The sequence below is a fragment of the Dysidea avara genome, chromosome 3 (assembly GCF_963678975.1).
Source record: "Dysidea avara chromosome 3, odDysAvar1.4, whole genome shotgun sequence".
Lineage (NCBI taxonomy): Eukaryota > Metazoa > Porifera > Demospongiae > Dictyoceratida > Dysideidae > Dysidea > Dysidea avara.
Window position 1 is genome coordinate 49,999,563 of NC_089274.1, and position 20,041 is coordinate 50,019,603.

The following is a 20,041-nucleotide window of genomic DNA, read 5'->3' on the forward strand; positions in this document are numbered from 1 at the left end:
ATATATTAAAACTAGACGGAGGAGATTACGGAGTTATCTTGAAAGAAATAGAAACATGCATTAACACGCTTTTGTCAATGTCAGCAAATTAGAAATTAATTACACTTGATAAAGAATAAAGTAGCAGACAATGCAGCAGTAAGGTGGGCCTCATCTACCCTGTGCTGAGCTTCTACTTGTCCCCAGTGGTTGATCTGTGAGGTCACATAACATATGCACTCTTTAGTATTGATCATTACCTGATACCGAGTTTCTAATCTGGTCAGCTGACAGGTTTGTGACACTGATAGTCTGCCCTGCCATAAAGCCATGGTGAGAATGAAGGAGCCAGTGAGGTCTGCTAGTTGTTGTAAGCCTGCCAGTGTACAGCAAGTTAGCACATTACAAAGTGATTGTTTCTTAACTGATTACCTACTCTGGTCCACTTGTTGACTGCAGGGAACAGATCATTGGTCACACGATGAAAGCTTGTATGAACTAGGCTATTGGTGGGATGGACATCAGTTGAAAACCTGTCAGTCTACTATTAACAAGTGATTATCAACACATCAACTAGACCAACCTGTTATTAAACCAGTCAATAACAGGTCCCCACTGGGATAGCTGTAGTTTAACCAACTCCTCAGGCTCATCAGTGTAATAGCTACAGTAATGGATTACAATCTTAATGGGCATGCCAGAGGTGTATACCAGCTATGCCAATTTACACTGAACATACACTGCAAATTAATAATAGCTTTCTACACAATCAAATTAACAGGCCAACTCAGTACAGAAACTTATTATAGTTTCAGTGTAGAATCCAAAGGGGTTTTCTGAAAACGTACTGGCTATGTTCGTCCAGTTCTATTCATCCAACATTTGCCCATCATTAGGTGCACCGATAATCGAATCAGCTATATCGGCCTTTTTGTATATGTACACAAGCAGCAGATACAGATATACATAAAGTCTATTCATGGCCACTCGTGCTCTGGTAACATCCTAGCAGCACCTTTTTATGTAATGTCGGCTGATGCAACAATATATTGATACATCGTGTATCATATCATAAGACAATATCACTGTATCGATACAAAGTCAAACCTTATTGATATATCACATATCATGATATATTGACATGTTGCGGCTTGTTAACATGGCTGACAATCAAATTATTGTATATTGTGGCCAAACCAGGAGCTCATCGAGTCCGTAGGACGAGGGAGCATGTAACTCCGTAAACGGCGAAATTCAAACATGGCGTCGTAATTTATTAATAGTAATTTAAACAATAACCGTATAAGGATAAACACATACCACGCATGCTCGCTAAACCTATTACTACTGGCACAATAATTATACTGTAGTCTTCTTGCTCCAGCAGTGAGCGATGAAACTTGATTCCGTCAGTGTTTACTGCAGATAATCTGTGCTGCCGCCGTGAACTGATAGCCGGCCCACTTACATTACGCGGTAAGCAAGAATGTTTCCTAGCAGTCTCCAAAACATCTTGTCACTATTTCACTCCATTAGTTAAGCCTTTTCCTCGACGTTTCCTTCCTTGCCATTCCTTTCTTTCATGAATTAATCCAGGCGCTGCATATTTGTGGCATGATTATTACGTAATTCTTTACCCTACGATACAACCTTTACTATATAAGGAATATACTATGTTAAGAAAAGTCCGCCATGTTTGAATTTTGCTGTTTACGTTGTGAGTATGCGGAGTTACATGCTCCCTCGTCCTACGGACTCGATGAGCTCCTGGCCAAACTGAATAGTATGTAATGCTTCTCAAAGCTCACTTACTTCCCTTAAAAAAATGACATAGACCATTGCTTAGACTCTACTTTGTATCATGCTGTATCGTGATACACCAGAGGCAATATATCGATACATCTACTCACTGTATCGTAACTCTCTAAGTCCTACTGTCACTTTTAAGAGTGCAAATTATTAAAGAAAATGTTTTATGCTGCTATATCGGATCGGTTTTGTTTATCAGCTTGATAATATTATTATATATTAAAAATTGTAAATTTAAAAATGAAGTAGGGATCCAAGTGATAAAAAGTAGCGAAACAAGAGATGAATGATGGTAGCTATTACAGCATAGCTCGGTGGGAAATCCCTACTTATACAATGTCAAAGTAGAGATTTCCCACCGAGCTATGCTGTAATAGCTGCCATCATTCATCTCTTGTTTCGCTACTTTTTATTGCTTGGGTCCCTACTTCATTTTAAATTTATAATTTTTAATATACTAGTTTGTTTGGTTTTTTTGTTAAGGCATACAGCTAGCTATAAACATGTGACTGTTCTATTAGGGTGACTGCTGTATTAGAGTATCTCGAGTCAGGCAAAGATGTGTACTTGCCCAAAAAGGGCGTGGTCATTATGCTTTTGATCGATTATTAGAGCATTTCGAGTTAGCCTACCAACTCAAAGGTGTGTGATCACTGACTAGCTATTCCATTATAAATGCAGCTAGCATAAAATGGGTGTGATAGATCGATAATGCGTAGAATAAAGAATGGGCGTGATCTTCCTATCGTGAATACATCTAGTACCAGTACCTCCATACAGTAGCGTAGCTAAGTGCCTTAAATAATCTTTTGGCGTCAATTGTGCTGCTTAACAAAAGTGTTGATACGGAAAATTAACGCCTCGATATGGTTTCGTTGGATGAAGAAGACAAGCAACCTGATTCAGTGAAGATAAAAGAAAAGACAAGACACAGAGGGCACACACTTGTCGGAACCCCAAAAGGCACATCCCACTGGGAGTTTGGTATTGTGGCATAAAATGATGGCCGTGAGCTGCTTCGTTTGGCCTCTAGGCTTGCAACTGTAGTCAATCAGGCAGTCAGTCTAAAATTCAAGTTTTGGCAATTTTTAAAATTCTATATCCGCACCTGTATGTGTTTTTATTATATATTATATGGACTAGTACTATTCCGTAAAGGTGATTTTCTTCTTGTAAGATGTCTCTGGGATGATTTTCAGAGGCCCCTTATTGTTCTCCCTGATTTTGTTAGATTTGATGGAGTCTATCCTTGTGATATTTCAATTATGGTATCTTGATGATGGAACTTGTGTGGGGTCACGTTCTGCTGTAGCAGATTTATTGGACCTCTTAGCAACACAAGGTCCATCCTGTGGACTCACCCTTAACCTGAAAAAATGTGAAGTTTTTTTTGGCCAAGTGGAGATCCATCTTTTCCTACATTTCCGCAGGAGGTAAGCCGTCCATTGCAAATTTCGGATGGTGTTGAGCTGCTGGGGTCCCCTATTTCCAGCAGTTCCAAGTTCTTTGATGATTTTACTGATTCCCTTTTTGACAAGGTTCATTGTTTACAAGACTTACTACCTAGGTTGGAAGACCCTCAGGTGGAGCTTCAACTTCTGCATCAGTGTCTAAGTTGCTGTAAAATTGTTCATATCCTTCCCAAGTGCCCCCACATTTGCTGAACCACCTTTTAGATTTTGACAACCAACTTCGTTCTAGCCTTTCTCGTGTTGTTCGCCATTCACTTTCAGATCTCACTTGGCAACAAGCTACTCTTCCTATGAGGTTGGGAGGTTTGGGCATTCGTCAAGCTTCAGACATGGTCTATGTAACTTACCTTGGCAGTTGTTCAGACTTCAAGGACTTAGTTCGTCAATTGTTGGGCATCCAGAGAGATAGCGATTTCATGTTGGTGGGAGAAGCTAAAGCACAGCAAAATTTGATTGGTCTACTTCCATCCTCTTTCAGCTTCTCCCCTGCTTCACAAAAAGATTTACAGTTACATCTTGATGAGTATTTTTACTCTGAAGTTTTGCTTCAACAGAGTATACGTGATAGGGCTCGTTTACTAGCTTTATCAGATTCCTCTGGTTTGGCTTGTGCTTGGCTTCAAGTGATACCTTGTCCCCAACTTGGGTTAGCAATTCCTCCTGCTGAGTTTGTTGTTGCTCTCCGGCTTTGGCTGGGTATTCCAGTTTTTTTGATGCAGATTCACCATTGTATGTTTGTGGACAAATGGTTGATCATTTTGGAGATCACGTGATAGGATGTGGACATTGGACAAATGGTTGATTATTTTGGAGATCACCTGATAGGATGTGGACATGGTCCACTTCGCATAAGACGACATAATGCTTTGTGTGACCTTATTTATAATGCATTTTTGGAGGATAATTCGGATGTCCAGAAGGAACAGAAGGTGTTTGGGGAATCTGCTGCTAGAAGACCTGGTGATATTTTTCATCCGGATTTTTACAATGGTCATCCAACCTACTTTGATGTTTCTGTTCGAAGTGCCCTCCATTCTGGGGTTCTGTCACATTCAGCCATCACTCCTGGGCAGCTCTCAGAGGAGAGATGGAGAAAGATGCTAGGCACAAGACGCTGGTAGAAGCGGCAGGAGGTGAATTTTTACCCTTAGTAGTGGATAACTTTGGTATTTGGACACCTTCAAGTGTAGAGATTCTTTGCTCAATTGCTGGATTTCCACTGTGTGGAATGGGCTGTCCCCTTGTTGAACGGCTGAGTGTCCAATTATACTGTTATAATGCCAAAATGATTTTACGTTTTTAGGCACTTCACCCCCACTCTGAGAATGATTGGTTGCAGGGTTGTTCGGTGGAGGAGGATGGGATTTTCCCCAAGATGGTGTCGAGGGAGATGACAGTCAGCCCTGTCCCAGTGTGAGTGAACAAAGCTGGACAGAAGTATCATCTGGCCTCTGCAGGGACAACACAGTGTCTGATAATAACTTTCCTTCTGCAGTTCCGGTCACCAACAGGTTTTCATTGCTCTCTGTTGAATATGCTTCATTGGATCCTGAAGATGCGGTTCCTCAAGACGTTGGTATTGAAGATTCACACTTTCAGTTCACTTTTGCATCATCTCAAGGAGCTGTTACGACTGAGAACATTGCTGCTGTTGCAGAGCAGAAGACTTCACTAACCCTAAGCACCCCCAGATACTGTGTACTCTCCTTTAGTTGTTGCTGATGGAATTGCTTCTGAAACTCTGTGTGATGGGCAACCACATGACTTGAGGCACTCTAGTTATCGAGCTCACTACCAGTTAGAATTGCCCCTTTATCATCTTCCCACGGTTAGTAGTAGACCTTTAGCACTTTCCGGACCAGATCTATCTGTTTACGAACTGACTTCTGACTTTAATGCTACACACTATTCCATCTCTTCATTTAATCCACTAGTACCTACCAGTTCCCATTTTTCCCCCTTTACCCTGTATTCATCCTTCCCCACTATGCCCAGTGTCTCCCTTCCAACTTGATTGTATAATTAGTATAATTATTGTTTTAGCTCACATGTGTATGTTGTAATTTTCTTTTCTTCCACTTTTCTTTGTCTAAGAAACTGTGACTGACAACCCTTTTCAGAGGTGGAATTTTGGGCGGTGCGTGAAATTTTTACCTGGATCCCTACTTAAACGGTACCATTTGATTTTTATATTGGTTATCAGGATATCAGCTGAAAGTGCACCTCTACGCATCATAAATACGCATCATAAAGCACACTAGTTATATGAAGGTAAGTTTCTGGTGAGTTCAAGGCGAGCTAGGGTTGGAGTGAGGGAAGCAAGCGTCCCAGTGAATCAGGGCCAACCCTAACTCGCCTTGAACTCAGTACCATACTGGCTTTTCACACCGGTGGTCCAGGTTCAAAGCATGGGTGGATCACTGTCACCTAGTGCTCATGTATACCAATTCAACCTAAGGTGCAGAAGGTGTTAATAGGCAGCACGGAAATCAACTGCAAAGTCAATAGCTCTAATGGCACCAGACATGCCAATTGTCTGGTATGTTGTAGAGAGATGTATATAGCATGCAGTACCAGATGGTTAAAGCAATCAGAATGACAACACCCACACAGTGACACCATTTATAGTGATGGACAAATGCTGTATCACTTCCATTTTTCATAACAATATACTTAAACGAATATAAAGTAAACCCTTTAAATTCAGTAGGTAACAGTGTCACACAGTTGTACTGTATACTAGTAACAGTGTCACACAGTAGTACTGTATACTAGTAACAGTGTCACACAGTAGTACTGTATACTAGTAACAGTGTCACACAGTTGTACTGTATACTAGTAACAGTGTCACACAGTAGTACTGTATACTAGTAACAGTGTCACACAGTAGTACTGTATACTAGTAACAGTGTCACACAGTAGTACTGTATACTAGTAACAGTGTCACACAGTAGTACTGTATACTAGTAACAGTGTCACACAGTAGTACTGTATACTAGTAACAGTGTCACACAGTAGTACTGTATACTAGTAACAGTGTCACACAGTAGTACTGTATACTAGTAACAGTGTCACACAGTAGTACTGTATACTAGTAACAGTGTCACACAGTAGTACTGTATACTAGTAACAGTGTCACACAGTAGTACTGTATACTAGTAACAGTGTCACACAGTAGTACTGTATACTAGTAACAGTGTCACACAGTAGTACTGTATACTAGTAACAGTGTCACACAGTAGTACTGTATACTAGTAACAGTGTCACACAGTAGTACTGTATACTAGTAACAGTGTCACACAGTTGTACTGTATACTAGTAACAGTGTCACACAGTAGTACTGTATACTAGTAACAGTGTCACACAGTAGTACTGTATACTAGTAACAGTGTCACACAGTAGTACTGTATACTAGTAACAGTGTCACACAGTAGTACTGTATACTAGTAACAGTGTCACACAGTAGTACTGTATACTAGTAACAGTGTCACACAGTAGTACTGTATACTAGTAACAGTGTCACACAGTTGTACTGTATACTAGTAACAGTGTCACACAGTAGTACTGTATACTAGTAACAGTGTCACACAGTAGTACTGTATACTAGTAACAGTGTCACACAGTAGTACTGTATACTAGTAACAGTGTCACACAGTAGTACTGTATACTAGTAACAGTGTCACACAGTAGTACTGTATACTAGTAACAGTGTCACACAGTAGTACTGTATACTAGTAACAGTGTCACACAGTAGTACTGTATACTAGTAACAGTGTCACACAGTAGTACTGTATACTAGGGATATGGAGATTAGCACATTATCACAAGTGTTCCACCAATAACTGGAATCAGCGCTATTTTGGTATTGATTGGTATTGGTTATTAAGCTATTCCGATATCAATTAATAAACACAATTGTCATCATTACAATATAATACTACCGTATATGACCGTATTAAAGCCGGGCTCAAATACACGCAGAGGCTCAAATATACGCCGGGTACAGCTAGGGGACTGTCATAATAAACGCCGGGGCTCATTTAAATGCCGGGGTGCTAATGATATGCACTGAAAGGGGTTCTAAACTCGTGTCAGCTGCTAACTATACAATGATGTCTCGTCACCAGTCTTATGATGTCTTGTCTTGTTCGACTATGCCTTCTCTTCTGGTGATGGCCATAGTGTATTTATCGTGGTCAATGTCATCTTTTCGCCCATCTTCCAATGTTTCACTCAGCAGAGGAGTCCAAATGGGTTTATGTACGTGATGGGCTATGGATTTCGTATTTCATAGGTACTTGTACTGGCACCTGTCATTCTCAATGAGTGGCTAGTAAGAAATAAACGCCCGGGTCCAAATTAACGCCGGTCTCGTTTAAACGCCGGGTCAAAAATGATTTATAGGAAATAAACGCCCGGGCTTCTATACGGTCATATACGGTATACCAATAAAACTTGGGCTTGAAATAGTGTTGAGTATTATTATTACTAGGCATGAGGCTATTATGCTCCAAAAATTGAGCATTATGCTTTTGAGCAGTGCTCAAAAAATCACCTATTATGCTTTTGAGAATTGCCCATTATTCCCAAAATTATGCCACCACAATTGGCTAATAATGCCAGTTTATTGCTGTATCACACTATTTTCATTGATGTTTAAGCTTCAAATAGTCTTGAATTCTTTAGATGGTTGCTGAATTAGAGTATTTGACTTTAATATGACTGCTTTATTAGAGTAAATAATATTCAGTGACTGTTCTATTAGAGATTCTGACTGCTCTATTAGAGTATCTCGATCTTTTTTAACGGAATTGTGCATTCTGCAGATTTTATTACTGTTAAAGCTTTATAATCACCTCAAAATGCTAGCATAATTCCTGATTTCCACACATACCTATTATGCCCGAAATTATGCTGGCATAATCGCCGCATCCCTAATTATTACACAAGTACACAAAAGAATTTGGAATTTTCAACTAGAGTAGGGACCATAGCACATCGATAAAAAGTACTGAAACAAGTTGGAGTAGTCCATGATATTAAATCACTGTAAAACAATAAGAAGTGTTATATCCCTACTGTGCTCAAGATACCATAACGGAAATGCACAGTAGGGATATAACACTTCTTATTGTTTTACAGTGATTTAATATCATGGACTACTCCAACTTGTTTCAGTACTTTTTATCGATGTGCTATGGTCCCTACTCTAGTTGAAAATTCCAAATTTTTTCGTGTACTTGTTTGTTAACTTTTTTTGTAAATAATTTTATTATGGCTGGTGAGCCCACGCATACTGCATCTGAAGAGGCACTGCGCGCCCCAGCTATATCAATTATCGTCTGAAAAGTGAAGTATCCATTACGCTTCGTTATCAGCTATGTTCATCCCGTTACACAGCATTTCGAATCAAGAACTGTTCGAAAAGCATCTCTACAATCCACGCATACCAAAAGAAAGAAATCGTGCCGCGCGCCTCAATCATATTAATTATCGTCTGAAAAGTACAGTATCCATTACACTTCGCTGTAGGCTATGTTCAACCCGTTACACAGCAGTACGAATCAAGAACTGTTTAAAAAGCACCTATGCAATCGAAATAGCCACGATGAAAATACGGACGATTTCTGTTTCGAAGGGAAGCCATCACGTGCTCGTGTCAAATCGACACCTTTCCCTGTCAGCAAAGATGAATAGGACACAAAGGAGGACACTGGTAAGTCCATGAAGAATGCATTGCACGTACTGCAGTATGCCAAAAGGCACCTGTCGGGCCGAAGCGACATCGAACAGTGAAAAAATCAAGCCCATAGCCTTAGCCGTTATCGAGGTTACACTTGTCTGAAGGCATCAGTCAGTCAGTCAGTTACTCAGTCAGTTACTCAGTCAGTCAGTAGAAAATTCCGTTGAATAAAATTTTTTTTTAATTCCGTAGCAACTTGTTGAAAGCGTTTCGGGTCGATCTGAAAGCTTGTTTGGGCTTAGTTTTACCTCACCAATACTGCCTCATCGTTGTAAGGGAAAATCGAGGCTGGTTTTTGGGTGATATTATTTCGTGGGCCACGCCTACTCCTTTGTGGTCCCTACTATACAGTTACTATCGTACTGAATGATAAAGATACAGTTAAACATTTGTACTTGCATGAAAGAGATACTCTAATAGAACAGTCACAACACAAAAATTCCATTAGAGTAGGCTAACTTGGAAGGCATGTATTTTGTCATGAAACACTAGTGTAAGTAGTATAATAAACAAGTACACAGAAAAATTTGGAATCTTCAACTAGAGTAGGGACCATAGCACATCGATAAATAGTACTGAAACAAGTTGGAGTAGTGCACGATATTAAATCACAGTAAAACAATAAGAAGTGTTATATCCCTATTGTGCATTTCCATTATGGTATCTTGAGCACAGTAGGGATATAACACTTCTTATTGTTTTACTGTGATGTAATATCATGCACTACTCCAGCTTGTTTCAGTACTATTTATCGATGTGCTATGGTCCCTACTCTAGTTGAAAATTCCAAATTTTTTGTGCATCTGTTTGTTAATTTGTTATTATGATTGATGAACCCATGCATACCACATCAGAAGAAAGAAATGGTGCCATGCGCCCCAGTTATCAATTATCATCTGAAAAGTGAAGTATCCATTACGCTTCATTGTCAGCTATGTTCAACCCGTTACACAGTAGTACAAATCAAGAACTGTTCAAAAAGCACCGCTGCAATCAAAGGAGCCACTATGAAAAATATGGATGATTTCCATTACAAAGGGAAGCCATCATGTGCTACCACCAAATCAACACTTTTCACTGTCAGCAAAGATGAAAGGGACACAAAGGAGGACACTGGTAAGTCCACGAAGAATGCATTGTATGTACTGCAGTATGCCAAAAAACACCTCTCAGGCTGAAGCGACATCTCACAGTGAAAAAATCAAGTCTGTAGCCTTAGCCGTTATCGAGTTACGCTTGTCTGAAGGCATCAGTCAGTTACTCAGTAGGGATGTGCCAAATTTTCTAGCAAAATTTTTTGGCTAAATACATTGGTAAAAGCAAGCTGGAAAAATAGGTGGAAATAGGCACCAAAAGAATGGCAACTTTGAACATTTTGTATGAAAAAGATCAAGATACTCTAATAAAACAGCCATGCATAGTATTAGGACAACATATGAAAAAGATCAAGATACTCTAATAAAACAGCCATGCATAGTATTAGGACAACATATGCTCATAGGAATGGCAGCTAGAGATTTGTGATGTGTGATATATATATATATATCGATATATCGTGATAAAATTTTCTATATTGTGATATGATATAGAATCTTTATATCGCCTAGTTTAGCTATTAGAGAAAAATATACCCAAGATGTCATTGTACACTGTACTTTTTCTTGATAAAAGAGCTTGTAATGTTGCATGCTAGTCATGTACCATGTTGTATTGTACTTCTAGTACATCACTGCTACAAGTGTCATCAGTATAAATACACAAGCTGAGTGATGAGTTTGTATATCGTGATATATATCGTATTGTGATATGTTGTGTGCAATAATCATGATCCTATATTGTACACCTATACTAGAGATTGAGATACTCTAATAGAGCAGTCACTATGGTAGAGTTAAAGCACCACCGCACGTGTGTACGGAAAACAGTACGAGGGGGTGTGTTGAGAGGTTAATACAGCACGAGGCAAAGCAAGGCGGTGCTTCAAGTGGTATACTGTACTTCCTGGCACATGCATTGTCGTCTGTCTCAAAGCGAAACCACAATGACCAACCAAATTAAAAATGGTCTGACATTATGACCTATCAAAATAAGCATTTAAAAGCCGATGTGAATGTCAGTTGCTTACTATTATGCCAATGACTGACCATGTTCACGATGGTTTGTCATTTTGACAGATCATGTAAGAGACATTATATTGAACACTGTAGTACTCTAATCGCTGCAATTTTCGGTGATCACGATATTAGTAAGTGTTCATATTATCTATTTCTAGTAGTAGTTGGATTAGCTGTAGTGATTTTAGTAGAGCAACTTAGCTAGCAAAAATGAGCAAATTGTGCACTTTGTACAGAAAGTATGAAACTTTGCACATAGTACCTACCTACCATGAAGTGTATTTTGAGATGTGGAGCCATCACAGATTTGACCTTTGGTATCCTCTACAGTTCATTTTATGCTCAAAAATAGTGACCTTTGTCTATATATCACCCATACAACAGTAATTTTCTTTCAAACTAGGTGCCAAATTGAAGATCTTTATCCAAGAAACAAGTTAATACTTGTTGCAAGCTCATAGCATATTCCATTTCAAAGTTATGGTAATTTTTACCAGCAGCAAATTCATATGCCCATGCAATTACACTCTTCATCTACATTCTTGTTTGCCACTCAATTTTTGTATATATTTTAAGCTAATCATGAGCACTGCAGGTTGCATATACAACCAAAAAGTGGAGAGATATCCAGGGGTGGGGCATGTACCCTCCTCTCTTGTGGTAGTTAAATAAAAGTTCATAATTATACATATTGTTATTGGGTCATTCCGTGTCAAATCAACAAGGAATTTAGGGTCACCTCTCGGATTTTGACGAAACTTGGTGTGTTTGTAGTACCTATGGTGCTTATCACTCATGCAAATTTTTAGCTCCATACATTCCATAGTTTCTGATTTATAACCACAAATATTTTGAATATTTCATGAAAATTTGGTCCATCTCTTGTTACAAAATCAATTGCAACCTTGCACTGTGTAAATATTTGTAAACACAATTTTCAGTGATGGAAGACTGTTGATTGACCTTTCCAGTGATCCCTAAATTATGGGATATCTACTTAATTATGGTTCAAAAGTACTTCATTGAAATCTTTAATCCTTTATATTTTGAAATATGCTGCTTGAAATTTTTCGAATTCTTTTGTGAATAATGATTGGGTCATAGTCTATGTTTGATAAAAATTTTGTGGTGGGACCACAATGGGCTCAAGAGATATAATGAATTATGTTGTGGTATGCGGTGGAATTTGCCGTCTATTATTGCTGTATTGGAGTGTACACCTCCAATAACCACTCGCAACAAGGCCATGCCAAGTTTGTCTTACAGAGTGAAGGTGTCTAGGTGCATTGCAATCTGTATTAATGACCACCTGTATTGAAAGGCCATCTATGTGCTGCAGTTAAGTTATACTTCATTAATGTATAACACCAAAGCATCAACCCTTTCTAGCAAATCCAAAAATGGTCCTTATTAGACAGGTTGACTATAAATTACAGATCTGACCACCATGTGTCCATGAACATCATGTAAATGTACTATCTCTTCACAAATACCTTCTTTATTAAGTTGAATACCACGTAGTGGACTTAGCCATATTTAAGTTACGTATGTGGCTACATAGATACATACAACAGAACTCCTCAGAAGGGATACCTGGATATCTTGATAACCAGGACACCTGTTTATACCACTCTAGTGGTGCACATACATTTAGACCAAGATACTTCTGTGGCTTCTGTAATATGAGCACTTTATTATGTTCCTAGCAATGGAGGGGTTTTACCATACATGCATTAATTGTACCTCAATATGTGAAATTAATTACTAATACATTCATGACCACTTTGAAACTCAAGTCATAAACCCATGCACATACTCACATAGGACATGCTGACCACATACTTAACATTTGCTTGTACTGATCTTCAAAGCGTCAACCCAAAATACTTTGAAAAACCATTTTAGTAATTACAGTACTATAAATCACACATTGAGGTGCAAGCAAGTGTTAATAATATAAAAACTCTGGGTACAAGTAATGCATCTACTGTATATAGTGTAACTATTCTATTCCCTGGACCATTGATTAAGTGTTCATTTTTGAGAAACCACAGACTTGTCTTGGGCACAAAATGTACGTACAATTATAAAGTAAGATCATGAGGCTATTAAGGTGCCCAGGTATCCTTTTTGAGGAGGTCTATTGTACCTATGCAGCCATGTACGTAACTAGTGTAGAGTGGGGATATGTATGTGAGTGCACTATAGCGAGATTTTACTTAATAAAAAGGTATAACTGAAGAGATGGTACAACATTAATGTGTTTATGGACGCATGATAATCTCATTTATAGTCAACCTGTCTAATAAGGACCATTTTTGGATTTGCTAGAAAGGGTTGATGCTTTGGTGCTATACATTAATATCCAATTAAAGTATAAATTAGCTACAGCTTATAGATGGTCTTTCAATACAGGTGGTCATTAATACAGGTTGCAATGCACCTAGACACCTTCACTCTGTAAGACAAACTTGGCATGGCCTTGTTGTAAGTGGTTATTGGAGGTGTACACTCCAATACAGCAATAATAGACTGCAAATTCCACCGTATACCACAACATAATTCATTATATCTCTTGAGCCCATTCTGGTCCCACCACAAAATTTTTATCAAACATAGACAATGACCCAATCATTATTCACAAAAGAATTCGAAAAATTTCAAGCAGTATTTTTCAAAATATAAAGGATTAAAGTTTTCAATGAAGTACTTTTGAACTATAATTAAGTAGATATCCCATAATTTAGGGATCACTGGAAAGGTCAATCAACAGTCTTCCATCACTGAAAATTGTGTTTACAAATATTTACACAGTGCAAGGTTGCAGTTGATTTTGTAACTAGAGATGGACCAAATTTTCATGAAATATTCAAAATATTTGTGATCATAAATCAGAAACTATGGAAAGTATGGAGCTAAAAATTTGCATGAGTGATAAGCACCATAGGTACTACAAACACACCAAGTTTCGTCAAAATCCGAGAGGTGACCCTAAATTCCTTGTTGATTTGACATGGAATGACCCCATTGTTATTTGCACTTTACAGTGGCCAGCACTGACGGTCTGACAGCAACACTGTTGCTCCCCCAGTTTTAACTACAATGGGGGTTCTGTAATAGTTCATTTGGGGAGAAGGGGTGCTTTTTTACCCCCTTTGACAAATGAACTCCTTAAATTATAAATCAAAATCTCAGTGAATACGTCAACAACAACTGTAATATTTGAATGAAATACATGTATTTTTCCTGGTACAATAGCCACGAACTGTACCTGAGAATACAAGCATGAGATTACTTCTCATCATTCTCAGGTACTGTAGGTCATTCTCAGGTACTGTAGGTCATTCTCAGGTACTGTAGGTCATTCTCAGGTACTGTAGGTCATTCTCAGGTACTTTAGAGGTTGTAGCTGAGAATGTACCTGAGGGAGTATCCTGGGAGTATCCTGGGTGCATGGCATGTTAGATGTCATGTGTATAAACTAGCTATGAACACACAAAGATCTTTATACCACCGTCCCCCATTACTCTCATTGTGACTCCCCTTTAGTCATTTCCTAGATGAAGGTATCACTGATAGTACTGTTTCTAAAACCTGCATGCTAAATTTTATTGCTGTGAAGCTTTGGAAAATACTTTTTTTTGAAGTTGTTAGCTTTTTAGTTACACTTGCAAACATGAACACATTTTGCTATATAGAACCAAATTGTGAAACACAAATTGTCTAGTTGGTTATGCCCTCAGATTCCACCACATCTTGGGCGTGTGTCTCTCTAAAGGCAAATATATATTTAAGGGGGTAGATGTGGGTATAGTTCAGGACCACAATCTCTCTTAGTCAGTTCACAAAATTAGCTATCAATACGATATGTTAGATATGTTTAGACTATGGTACAGCTCATTTAGAGGGTTACTAAATCACTTAGTCACCTGACATGCTCATTTAGTCACCTACACATGTTCATTTAGTAACCCGCCCTCAGGCAATTTTGTACGTGAAAAATAATTATAACACGAAAGGTGCACTGGAGTACTTGATAATACTGTAATACAATTCTTCTCCGTGTTCTGCGAATAATTCTGGACAAATAGTAGACTAAGTGGTGTATCTACTGTAGCTCTAGCCGTTACTCTGGTTACCGGTCAAATAATTATTTTTGTGGGCGCTGTAAGGACTTTAGGAAGAAACCGTTCTGCCGTTCTACGTTGCTCTTTCACCCCACCCTAATGTTCTGGCTATAAAGGTATGTACTTTAAACCATAGTCTAAATAAGTTAGACACCGAGACCAACGGGAACTAAGCGATTTAGTAACCCCTCTGGCTCTTAGTAGCGCCCTCGCTGCGCTCGGGACGCTACAGCCTCAGGCCATTGGGGTTACTAAATCGCTTAGTTCCCTTGGTCTTGGTGTCTAACTATTATGTAAGGTTTTTAAGGCTTTTCAGTAAATTTGACTGATAGTAGCAAGTATAACCTTCAGTAGAGTTTGATGCATTAAAATATTATTGTTATATATACAGAAGCAAATTATAGCCAAACAACCTCAAATTTGAGTTTAATCTGATGACAAAACTACATAAATTATGACATTTATTGATTTATCTCACAGGAGTATTGTACATAACCCCTATGCCTCACTCCTGGATATCTCTCCATGTTTTGGTTGTATATGTACCTGCAGTGCTCATGGTTAGATTTTTAAAAAAATTGAATGGCAAACAAAGAATGTAGATTAAGGGTGTAACTGCGTGGGTGGTTGATTTTATATGAATTTGCTGCTAAAAATTACCAATGAAATATGCTATGAACTTGCAACAAGTATTAATTTGTTTCTTGGATAAAGATCTTCAATTTGGCACCTAATTTGAACAAACTGAGTGTTGTATGGTGATATATAGACAAAGGTCACTATTTTAAACTGTAGAGGACGCCAAAGGTCAAATTTGCGATGGCTCCACATCTCAAAATACACTTCATGATGGGTAGATACTATGTGCAAAGTTTCATACTTTCTGCACAATATTTCGGCTAAGCTGCTCTACTATTTACAATGTCACGCACGTGATCTATTGTGCTGTCTTAGTGGCCATGTTTAAATAGCTTCATGATCAGACGATCGGTAAGCATTTATACAATTTATTTCTAGCCGTAAAACAAAGCAGTAGGGTTATTTTGGCTGATTTTAGCGATTTACAGTGTCACGCATGTGGGCTGGTTGTTTTTGTAACATTCCTTAAATAAATTCTCCGCATAACTGTACTGTATTTGCCAAAGTGTGCTGTATTTGCCCAATTAGCTGCATAACTGTACTGTGTGACTCATACAGTACAGTTATGTAATTAGTACTGTATGGACAATACGATAGGCGGAATCGCTTTGATCCTCCCATGCAAAGTACAATATTCTAATAGAGCAGTCACATATGCTTGTAAGCTTCAGATACCAAATTTAATTTTTATTGGTGCTAAGCAAAATAGAGAAATTTCTAGCAAAATAGATATAAAAAAAAAAGAATTGTTGGAAAGAAAATAAAAGCAAATAGGCTCATCCCTATTACTCAGTCAGTAGAAAATTCCGTTAAATAAATTTTTGCAAAAAAAAACCCATAGCAACTTGTTGAAAGCATTTCTGGTCGATCTGAAGGCTTGTTTGGGGTTAGTTTTACCTAACCAATACTGCCTCATCGTTGTTGGTTTTTGGGAGATATTTTTTCATGGGCCATGCCCACACCTTTGTGATCCCTACTATACTGTATGATAATATAATTAGCCATGAACACTAGTACAGTACAACCTCACTTAGTGACCACCTCATTTATAGTGGCCAGGTCCAGATGTATCTTCCAATTGATTTGATCTTCATCTATAGGGCCACCTTATTAATAAGGCCAGTGGCCACATACTGCAGGACCAACTGGTAACACTAACACAATAATCCCTTAATTAAGGGGCCAGCTGAACAGACAGTCAACGTATCACTGCAAAAGTTGCTTCATGCTTTTAGCAGCCACTCTGTCTCATAATCGTATCTGTGCACTACCTAGCCAAAAATTCACCCAAAAACCAGCTTCATAACTCCATCCTGGCACCTTGGCAGTATTGGTTACGTATTGCCAAGCCCAAAAGTAACTTCAGTATGATCGTAAAGGCTTCCGTAACAATTTTTTTTTTAAATTTATACAATGGAATTTTCTACTGACTAACTGCCTGTCTGCCGGCCCAGGCAAGTGTAACTCGATAACGGCTAAGGCTATGGGCTTGATTTTTTCACTGTTCGACGTCGCTTCATCCCGAGTTGTGCCTTTTGGCATACCGCAGTATGTACAATGCATACATCATGGACTTACCTTTGTCCTCCTTTGTGTCCCATTTCTTTTTGCTGACAGCTCAAGGTGTCGATTCGCGGTATCGAGATGCATGGCTTCCCTACAGTATGTTTGTAAACAGGAATCGTCCATATTTTCCGTGGTGACTGGACTGATTGTAGAGACAATTCTAACACTGTTCTTCATTTGTAACGCTGTGTAATGGGTTGAACATAGCTGAAAGCAAAGTGTAATGGCCGCTGCACCAGTAATTGATAGTTGGGGGCATGCGAATCGTCATATTTTCGTGGTGACTGAATTGTTGTAGAGGCACTTCTTCTACTGTTTTTCATCTGTAGCGCTGTGTAATGGGCTGAACATAGCTGAAAGCGAAGCGCAACTGTCACTGCACTTTAGAAGCAGTTTTGATAGCTGGGGTGTGCGCTCAGCCGAAAACATTAATTCTGGTGCCATCCTTTCTTTTGATGTGGTATGTGTGGGTTCACCAGCCATAATAATGTTTCAAAAAAAGTACACAAACAAGTTTAAGGAAAAGTTAGAAATTTTAACTTCGATTAGGGATCATAGAAAAAAAAATTTTGGAAACAAGGGAGGTTGCCTACACCTGCAGATATACTAGTGAACATTTAATCCCTAATTCAGTCATGGTTTTGGGTATAGACTGAATTAGGGAGGTGTAGGCAACCTCCCTTGTTTCCTTACTTTTTTTCTATGATCCCTAATCGAAGTTAAAATTTCTAATTTTTCCTTAAACTTGTATGTATATAGCTGTTACAGCAGCTAAAGCCAGGTGTTGATTTGTTGAAAACCTTGATAATAAGGCCACTTTGTTTATGGCCGGATTAATGAAGTTTTCATTAATAAGGCCATGTCACTAAAAGGGCCACTTATTGTGGGTCCTAAAGGTGGTCCTATTAATGAGGTTTCACTGTATTTGCAGGTGTAGATTACCTCACTACCTTTCATTTTTATGATGCTTGCAAGAGTTCATATTGCATCACGTATTATACACAAGAACATGTCCCAGTAGTACTGTAATGGTGTGTGAAAACACATTTATGATCATTACTAGGTTACTATTGAACCTTCAAAAAAACTTACCATAAAGTGTCATTATCAAGGTATCGTTTTTGCAGACTATCCAGCCCCACCCCCTCCCTGTGGATCTCATCAATCACAGTATTACACAAACTGGTCTATTAATAGTAACACACATCCATTTATAGTATAACAGGACCTACCAGGTGCATGAAAGAGGGCAGGATGACGTCATTCTGACGACTCCATTCTTGAGCGACACCAACTGCTAGTTCCTCATGTGGTACAATAAACAGTTTACGGAGTGGAGTATGGAGCGAACGATGGTCCAAACTGACTCCGTATCCTTCGCCTTCTAACAGGGGAGTGTGGATTATTCATAGATTTCAGTATTCTTCAGTCACCTTCACAGTATACACTCGCTTTCTTATAAAATCGTTTCCGTCCTACGACAATAATAGTAGCTCATTATTTATTTTTTTTTTTCAAAGGAGGTTCACATACAACTGGTGAATGTACACCACAATCACGGATCCAGGATGGGACATTTGGGACAAATGCCCCCCCCCCCCCTCAATTCCTCACCTTGTGGAGGAGCCAGTCATACTTTTGATTAAAATAGCTACTAAACTTTGTCAGGCTAAGAAACTCATGAAAATATGCATTTTACTAGCATTTATTACAAATTCACCTGAAACCAAAGCAAACCAAAGACTAACTGTGAAATTGTCACCCAGCACCTTCGTGCGTACTAAGCGCCTCTAACAATAATTATCGTGTTGCATTTATTTGAGACATTCAGAGCCTTTTAAGACTTCATAACCATCTGAAAAGGTAAAAATCAACAGTGAGACACAGACACTTCTAAAAGGCGATTATTTTTGTTGCTTCAAAAATGCAGCACTGAACTAGAGAATCTGGCTCTCCCAAACCACTTACAACTTAGCCTGTTTGTGCCCCTCCCCTTGCCAACTCCTGGATCCGCCCCTGCACCATACTACTACTATATACTTATTACTAGCTACTTACTTAGCTTACTATTAGTCTCGTGTCCAGACCGCTTTTTTGTGTGGGGGCGGAGAAAAAAGTAGACTATGCCAGATGATTTGCTCCAAATCAGTTTAACGTTCACGTGAAAAAATAAAATCATGGACACCCTCCAGCATTTACCGTGGATCAAAGGCACTGGAGAGAGAGAGAAAAAAAGATCAGCCTATGATTGCCTAAATTATTTCAGGTTCACAGACAAGACAAAAAGTCCACAAATCTATTTACAACATGCCAACACTCCTTTTTTTTCTCCGCCCCCACACAAAAAGAAGGGGGAAAAAACGTTCTGGCACGAGACTAGCTCACTACAATGTGCGTTATGTCCCTTACCCCATTGTCGGCTACTGAAGCGACGCCGTAAAACTGTGACTAAAACACGCATCCCTGTAGTCTTGTGCGTCGTTCAGAGCATAGGAATAGATAATCTATGTTCAGTCAGGAGCACCAGAAGGTTTATTTTCCGCCCCCCACAACAACCGTCTGTCACGCGAGACATGCCCGCGCTTCTATGTG

General features: G+C 38.9%; 1 protein-coding gene across 5 annotated transcripts; it reads right to left on the reverse strand.

Annotated features, from left to right (window-relative positions):
* Nucleotides 1-5: 5 nt before the first annotated feature.
* Nucleotides 6-20,036, reverse strand: LOC136251523 (ATP synthase mitochondrial F1 complex assembly factor 2-like). 5 transcript variants are annotated; one of them, XM_066043987.1, is made up of 9 exons: nucleotides 19,859-20,036; nucleotides 19,517-19,663; nucleotides 18,883-18,924; nucleotides 18,682-18,830; nucleotides 18,542-18,636; nucleotides 563-643; nucleotides 412-512; nucleotides 240-355; nucleotides 6-194 (listed from the first exon to the last, which is right to left on the reverse strand). In XM_066043987.1, the coding sequence occupies exons 1-9, from the start codon at nucleotides 19,908-19,910 to the stop codon at nucleotides 96-98; spliced, it is 882 nt and encodes a 293-aa protein (XP_065900059.1). In that variant the 5' UTR covers nucleotides 19,911-20,036; the 3' UTR covers nucleotides 6-95. The 5 variants fall into 5 exon arrangements, 4 of the variants coding, with proteins under 4 accessions (XP_065900059.1, XP_065900058.1, XP_065900061.1 ...); XM_066043986.1 differs by having other exon boundaries at nucleotides 18,682-18,833; XR_010699113.1 differs by having other exon boundaries at nucleotides 81-194; nucleotides 416-512; nucleotides 18,682-18,833.
* Nucleotides 20,037-20,041: the final 5 nt, after the last annotated feature.